Below are 7,810 nucleotides of genomic sequence, written 5' to 3'. Positions count from 1 at the left end.
TGTGGACCACAACCAGTGTTTCGTAAAGGGCTTGAAACCAGCTTTCTCATCCCATGGTGAAAAACTAGGGGTTCCATTTAAAAAAACCATCGTGACCCCTGAATGACCTTCAAAATGACCTTCCAAGGATTTTTCAAGGTCAGTACCATACTTCCCCCGTGTAACCCTAACCTTTTCATACGAAACATTTTTCTCTATCCCTACTAGTTTTCGAGATATTTGACTGGATCACTTCAGATGGTCCACCCTGTATATTATATTATATTAAGTAATGTAATCCATTCACATTAGAGTGTACTGTTGTATAATAATATTAAAAGAAGCAATCTCTTTTTATAGTGTGCTTAAATTGATAATTATAAATTATGCATGCGTATAGGAAGTTTTACTTCATGGTGTTTTGTGTGATGGCAATGGCAAGAAAATGTCAAAAAGCTCCGGCAATGTCATCTCGCCAGAAAACATTATCAATGGTTGTACTTTCGAAGTGAGTATTTCTTAAAATTGCATCAATTATACATATATCATAATATAGAAATACTTATAATCTCTGTAATGAAAATTAAATATCAACAAACTGAAATTGCCTTTTTTTTATTGATGTATTATAATTCTATTATTTAAAACTGATCTTAGACACACAATTATAATGTAGGAATTGAACGAGCAAGCAAGACGTAGTCACGCGGCAGGTATTCTTAGCGCTGAAGAATTGCAGCGAACGCTGCGTGTTAATACAAAAACGTATTCCATGGGAATACCAGATTGCGGTACCGATGCCTTGAGACTATCATTATGTGCACGCAATATTAAGAGTAAGCGCATTAAATCTTAAGAAAGAGAGACTCTTATCTCTTTTCCTTATAGATACTTTCCTCTTATAGATCATACTATCAGTTTTGATGTGGATGATTGTCGGACAAGCAAGTATTTTTGTAATAAAATCTGGCAGGCAAGCAAATATGTATTATTAATGACAAAAGAGGACCAACAACGACACGAAAATGTAGAAAAGGAAAGTCTGAATGACCTAGATCGATGGATCCTCAGTCGATTATCGTGGATGGTTGAAATAGTAAATAATGCGTTTGCCGAACGAAATTTTCATAAAGCGATAACTGCAATTCGTCAATTTCTGTATTATGAATTTTGTGATTTCTATGTGGTATGTTATAAATGTGCTGTATAGAAATTTTATTTATAATATTTAATATAATATAATAATAATTTAAGATTTTTATAAATTTTCTGAATTTTGTAATAGTGTTAAGAAAAACTTTTCAGATTTCAATTACAATATTAAAAAAAAAAAAAATTATAAGATTAATTAAATATATAAATCATACATTAATATGATTATTCTTATTAATCTTAATTTTCTTAAATTATCTAATAAAAGTAATTCTTAATTTTAATTAAGGAAATATTTTCTTTTAAATATAATAGGAGGGTACAAAATTTGGATTTAGAAGCGGCAATTCCGCTGGGCATTCCAATACTCTTGCGAAATGCATGGAAGTATCATTACGCATTCTCGCACCTGTAACACCATACCTGTCGGACGATTTGTATGTAAGACTTGCCAAGAAGGGACTACCAGGATTTCTATCAGTCACCTCGTTGCTTGAGACTTCCTATCCTATGCCATACGAAGTATGTGAAAAAAATAGTCTCTATATTATCAATTTTTTTGCTATATAATTTTCTTTTTCTTCTGAACGCTATTATACATGTTAGATACTTAATTTTTGTTTTCTATTCTCATTTCTTCTTTCATTAGTTCAAGCATCTGAGAGATATTGAGTTGGAGGAAAGGATACATGAACTCGTGGATGTTACAAATGCGATTAGAAGTTGCATGGCAAACGTGAGCAAAAAATCAAATCCAGAAGGTAGATCTTGTTGATGATAATTGGCCAAGTTAATGCAGTAATTAAATAATTTAAATATATAGGATAAATTTTAATAAATATTTGTGTTTGCACAGTTAATATTCTGGTTAACAATGTGCGCGATTACAATTTTTATCGGGAAAATGTAAACCTTATCAAAGGAGCAACCAAAATCTGGAACGTGCCTATCCATTTAACAGAATCAGTGAATGATGGCAGTTTTAACAGGATGATGACAAGAGATAATAATTCCGATGGTGACGGTGTTTGTACCGTCCAATATATGCATACAAACGATTGCTCATTACTTATTACAGCTATGGTAAATGGAAAAATGCGATTACATACTCTAATATAAATTAAATATTATATACTCACATTATTTATATTATTATAATAAAGCGTTTCACATATATATCATTTTTAAGGATACATCGGTGTTGGAACAAGTTAAGAAAAATATAGCAAAGAATAAATCGAAAAGTACGTGCTAAAAGGAAGAATGTTAAATATGCGTGCAACATTATAATTTCCGCTCCCTTATGCCTTTCATCTATAGACGATTATATTCATAGTATAAGTAAATAAATGTAACTAATACATAAAGTTATAAATAAAAAAATTATTTACATATACCTGATTGTATATGTAATTCTTTTGAACGCAAAAGCGTTCTTATACAAATTCGCATATATTTAATCCAACTTTGTTATATAATACTGAATCCAGTATTCAGTGTTTTCTTTCTGTTAAATTTTCTTTCTCTTTAAATGTTGAAACACTTAATAAAATAAAAATTTGTCATTAGATGAAGTAATGGATTATACAATTAGTAAACAAATTTTGGAGTTTATTTTCAAATGAAGCAAAAAAGTATGGTGTATTGCGATCACATGATGTAGACAACCAATCAGTACTCTTATTGAAAAATATGGCAGCGGCAGCCTAACCTAACCATCATAAGAATGGCCGCTTATAAACGTTTTATTTTTTGAAAGTTTCTGACTTATCGTCTTTTGTAATTCAACAAATATTCTTACAATTTACTCAATAACGTTTATTTATTCAATTTCCCCGGATTTCTTTGTGGAAAGTTTGATGGAAAGATTTATTACTGATTGTATCATCTCGGAGTACGGTCAATATACAGAGAAGAGAAAAGTTTGATGAAAATTCAACTACGAGTGTAGATTTGTGGATCCGTTAATAAACAATCATAAATTTAGGACACGAATTGTTGAAAAATGAATACGGAAACATCGAATGAGCATTTAGAGACTTTGGCTGGTCATGTTTTTGATAATGACAAACTGGTAATTTTATCGCAATTTTTTATATATAATTCCGCATTGTATTTTGTATAAATATTTTATTTATTATTATTCTATATCATGTATAATGCAATGATGTATATTTTTAGGTCACCTACAAATGGCTAAGCAAAGAGCTGCATATCCATGTTAATATAGCAAAACAAATCTTGTGGGATTTTTATCAAAAGTATCAAAACAACAATAACATAGAATGCACATATTTATTGATAGGTCATCTAAAGGAGAAAGGAATGCGTGTAGAAGTTGTTAAAGGATCCAATTTATCTGAGGCTAAAGAAAAATTCAGTAAAATTATCTCGGAACATGTCTATAGTGTTCACAAGCCAATTGCAGATTTGGAATTACTTGCCACTTCTGGTTCAGGTGATACAACTTACAGTGCTATAAAATGTGATGCCTGCAAAGAGCGAACTGATGAAGAAATGCAACTATTACGTTGGGGTACAACTGCTAAAAAAGTTATGGAAAATGTGACAAATTTAAAGTCTACAGATTTGACAAATTCGTCAAAGGCTGAAAAGAATCCAAAGGCAACAAAGAAAAATGGATTTAATAATTTATTTAACATGGTGGAAAAATCAAAGAGTTCTGAAAAGTTAAAATCATCTTTCCAAGAAAGTAATAAAGATTCAATGAAAAAGGAAAAAAGTACTGTAGAAAAGGATAAAAATTTTGTTCAGGAAGATAAAGATTTTTCCAAAGATTCTGTAGAAAAAATTCAAAATTTAACTAAGAAAAATAAAAATTCCAATTCTACCACTAAAAAAATATCCCCACAAAATAATTCTAAAAAGGGAAGCTTAGATAATTTTTTTGGGAAGCTGTCCTCTCCTCCAAAATCTGCTACAGAAGCAATATCATCAGAAAAGAAAAATGATAATGCCAAAAAAGAATTTACTGAAGGAAAAATAATTAAAGAAAAGAAGAAGTCGCATGGAAAAAAGCGGAATAGAAGTAAAGAAACAAATGAAGTTGCTAAGAAACGGAAGAGAATTGTTATGCAGACTGATTCTAGTGATTCAGAGATACAAAGTGATATAGAGATGGAAGAGTCGGTTCCTGAAATAGAACCAGAAATTTCTATGAAAGCAAAGAGTCCTTCTCCACCAAAAGTAAAACACGAAAATGGTAAAAGAAAAATGTTGAAATTAATTAATAGAACTTATAAAGAAGGTGAATATATTGTAACAAAGAAAGAACATGTTTATGTAAGTTGTTCTGAAGATGAGGAAGAAAAGGAAGAGATAAAGAGAAAAGAGCAGAAAAAAACAGAAGCTAAAATGGAAAAAGTGAAAAAAAAGCAGTCCACGCTTACAAATTTCTTTAAGAAATGCTAGAATTGTTTTAAAATTGTCCAAGTAAGTTGGTTGCATATTCATTTCTTTTTAAAATAATATAATCATGTCTGTAAACAATAAACTGATGATTTTACAATATTTATTGTAAGAGATTGCCTGTATATTATATTAAACTGTTCATTTTTCGCTGTCTATCAAATTCTCTATTAATTTTATAGATAAATTATAACTTTTCTATTATTATTACTTTATTTGTTTTTTTTTGTTTTAGTATTGTTTTTCTATCATATTATTACAATAACAGAATGATAATCAATTTTTACAAATAAATAAATTGTTTCACCAGATGAATACCAGAAATACTGCAACTAAATAATTAAAAAATGATGAGGATATTATACTTTGTCAAAATAAAATCAAATCACATTTTGCTTAAACTAAAAGATAAATTCACGAAATCTGAAACAAAAATTAGATCGTTTTGAGAGGGATGCTGTTTCATAATAATAGAATATCTATAAAATAGACATTCTATTATGATCTTATTCCGCTGTATACATTGTTAATGTAATACTAAAACCTATAGTTCACATTAAGTATATTATAGATTTTTAGTACTAAAAATGTATATCGGGACACGGCCTATATTTAATAGCGGAAGTATTTTAAATTTATGTACGTGATTAATATTGTAATGATTGAGTATGACAATTTGTGATTGTTATTTTTATGGATACCTAAAAAAGCTATTTTGTATTCACATTTATTGTCTCGACTTTATGTACATAACATCTGAGTTTATTTTTTACATTTAATGGATTAAAATTTATAATATAAAAAATTAAAATTGTTTCTACATGATTGTAAGAAATTGTGAGTTATATCAATAATTAATTAAATGATATCTGTCGCACCTATATTTCCCGCAAGATGAGTAGTATGTAATCTCATACATATTACTCACATGGTTGACGCACTTATCAGATATGTTATCGGGATCGGCTATAGTAGGCGTGCATCTACTATATATAATTAAATATATGCTATTTAGTGATAGCCTGCGTGTAAAATCACAATACGGATATCTCATAATGTTTAATATTATTGCACTGTCGCTTTTATTTCTATGCAACGAATGTTTGTGCGATATATGTGAAACCTGTGGATGTTCTACCTCAAGTAAGTTCAAAAGAAAAAGAATGATAAGATCTATCGCCGCGGAAGAAATAATAGAAGGAATCGGTTAAAAAATAATAAATACATGATATTTTTGTTATTATATTATTACTGCTAATTGTAAAAGTTATATGCGTTATATTTTTAAAAATTACAAGATTTAATAAATTAATAAATGACAATAAATAAATCAATAAATATAGGTACATGATAATATACATTTTTGTCATTATCATTGTTACTGTAAATAATAATATATCACAATATATGATTTGTAATACGCTAATAATATAAATCATAAATATCAATGTAATATTACATGTTCTTACAGATGTAGGACCAATTATTGATTGTCACGACAGATACTTGAGAACCAATGAAGTTCTTAACTTCGATTTTGTTACTCTAGATAAACATCGACCATTAAACAAACTTATTCTTTCAAAGAACAATATAGTGCTTCTACCTCTAAATGAACTAAAACGTCTGAAACATTTAAAAGGATTGGATTTGTCTCAAAATAAATTGGATAATATACATTCAGACATCCTTAAGAACCTAAATGAGCTCGAAGATTTAGATTATTCTAGCAATTTACTTGGGGACTTCGATATTTCGGTCTTAAGTACAGCTTCTTCCCTTTCCAAATTTAATTTGAGTTATAATCATATGAACAATTTGGAAAAAAGTTCAGAAAACGCAACAACAAAGTTAAAAGTCTTTGATGTTTCTCACAACAATCTTGTTGATTTGGTAATACAGTAATTTTAACAATAAAAGATTAATTTTAATTCTAACAGCAAACAAAATTTTAGCGAAATTTATTATAGTAATGCTATAATATAATAATATAATTAAAATTATACGTAGTTATTGCAATATATTAACATTACTTTTATTAAATTCATTTATTTTAATATTTTAATATTTTACAGAATTTCCTCGATGTTATGCCGGAGTTGGAATATTTAAATCTCTCCTTCAATAAATTTACTACTCTACCAGTCAATTCTTTACTTTATATGCAACATTTGAAGATTCTTCACGTGAACAATAATCAGCTTCTCTCCTTAAATTTCCAAAATCTTCCATTGTCATTGTTGGAACTTTACACAGAAAACAATCTTATCAATATTATATCATTTCAAAAATCATCAATTCATACCTTAAACATTCAAAACAATAGCATTTCTAACATATATGACAATTTAACCTTATTGGAAGAATTAAAAAAATTAAATATCAGTGGAAATTCCTTATCGGACTTTCCAGAAGTTTTTCTGAAAAGTTTAGAGTCGTTAGATGTATCCTTCAATAATTTAACAATAATACCTGAAACTATTTCTATTAAAAGTTTTCCAAGTTTAAGAATTTTTAAAGTCAGTGGGAATCATTTGAAAGATATAAGAATTCGGTCTGAATTAAATTTGGAAATATTTGAAGTAAAATTTATGGAAACGTTTGAGGAAATTGATCAAGAAGCATTTCTAATGTTAAAGGAGAAGAAAAATAGTTGTATCAACATAACTATTTCGAGTAATAAAAAGTTGAACATGATTAAGGAAAACGTTTTTCAACATATGAACATTTGCTCTGTTAGTATTTTACACGCACAAAAGCTTTTTATATAAAAATATTTCTTTAAAAAAAAAACATATTACACAATTTTTTTCATTTTTCAGCTAGATTTGAGCAATAATTGTTTCACTTACTTGCCATCAAAACTATTTAATATAAATGTTTACAATAAAAATATTTCAAATTTAAAATATCTCATTAATCTGCAAGGAAATCCATTTATTTGTAATTGCTCATTGCAGTGGATGTTGAATGAATTAGTTCCAAAACTTTATATAACGAATCCCAATCTTTTAGAAGATTTAAGGTAATTTTATATAAGTTAATATTATTGAATATTTTAGAACCTATTTTAAATATATTAAGAATTTAATGACAACTAATTTCTTTTTTCCAATATATTAAATTAATATTATTAAGTTAACAATTAATTTGATTTACTACTTTTATTCGTAACAAAATCATATTGTATTAGGTGTTAAACTTAATTCCTGCCGCTCGCTACTAGAGGGTGCTGGCTCCAACGCTGGCG

The 7,810-nt window shown here is 28.1% G+C and overlaps 3 protein-coding genes across 6 annotated transcripts in view; all 3 read left to right on the top strand.

The window, feature by feature from the left end:
* Positions 1–2,443, top strand: part of ValRS-m (Valyl-tRNA synthetase, mitochondrial) — a 7,647-nt gene extending 5,204 nt beyond the window's left edge. For all 3 annotated transcript variants that reach the window (XM_018503105.1, XM_018503104.1, XM_018503106.1), the window contains 7 exons: positions 380–487; positions 656–815; positions 885–1,165; positions 1,447–1,653; positions 1,781–1,892; positions 1,988–2,214; positions 2,321–2,443. In XM_018503105.1, the coding sequence (XP_018358607.1) occupies positions 380–487; positions 656–815; positions 885–1,165; positions 1,447–1,653; positions 1,781–1,892; positions 1,988–2,214; positions 2,321–2,386 (1,161 nt within the window). In that variant the 3' untranslated portion in view covers positions 2,387–2,443. The remainder of the gene's footprint in view (positions 1–379; positions 488–655; positions 816–884; positions 1,166–1,446; positions 1,654–1,780; positions 1,893–1,987; positions 2,215–2,320) is intronic.
* A 343-nt stretch (positions 2,444–2,786) lies between these two features.
* On the top strand, positions 2,787–4,563 carry LOC108758244 (DNA polymerase delta subunit 3). Of its 2 annotated transcripts, XM_018503103.1 has the most exons (3): positions 2,788–3,205; positions 3,313–3,874; positions 3,929–4,563. In XM_018503103.1, the coding sequence occupies exons 1-3, from the start codon at positions 3,137–3,139 to the stop codon at positions 4,561–4,563; spliced, it is 1,266 nt and encodes a 421-aa protein (XP_018358605.1). In that variant the 5' UTR covers positions 2,788–3,136. The 2 variants fall into 2 exon arrangements, with proteins under 2 accessions (XP_018358604.1, XP_018358605.1); XM_018503102.1 differs by having other exon boundaries at positions 2,787–3,205; positions 3,313–4,563.
* An 874-nt stretch (positions 4,564–5,437) lies between these two features.
* The window catches only part of LOC108758230 (leucine-rich repeat neuronal protein 3), a 3,980-nt gene continuing 1,607 nt past the window's right edge, over positions 5,438–7,810 (top strand). Inside the window, exons 1-4 of the mRNA XM_018503055.1 lie at positions 5,438–5,703; positions 6,032–6,453; positions 6,636–7,295; positions 7,383–7,585. Of these exons, the coding sequence (XP_018358557.1) occupies positions 5,511–5,703; positions 6,032–6,453; positions 6,636–7,295; positions 7,383–7,585 (1,478 nt within the window). The 5' untranslated portion in view covers positions 5,438–5,510. The remainder of the gene's footprint in view (positions 5,704–6,031; positions 6,454–6,635; positions 7,296–7,382; positions 7,586–7,810) is intronic.

The sequence above is a fragment of the Trachymyrmex cornetzi genome, unplaced genomic scaffold, assembly GCF_001594075.2.
Source record: "Trachymyrmex cornetzi isolate Tcor2-1 unplaced genomic scaffold, Tcor1.1 scaffold1552, whole genome shotgun sequence".
NCBI classification, from domain to species: domain Eukaryota; kingdom Metazoa; phylum Arthropoda; class Insecta; order Hymenoptera; family Formicidae; genus Trachymyrmex; species Trachymyrmex cornetzi.
Note: the sequence above shows the minus strand (reverse complement) of the source record. Positions and strands in the feature narration are given on the sequence as shown.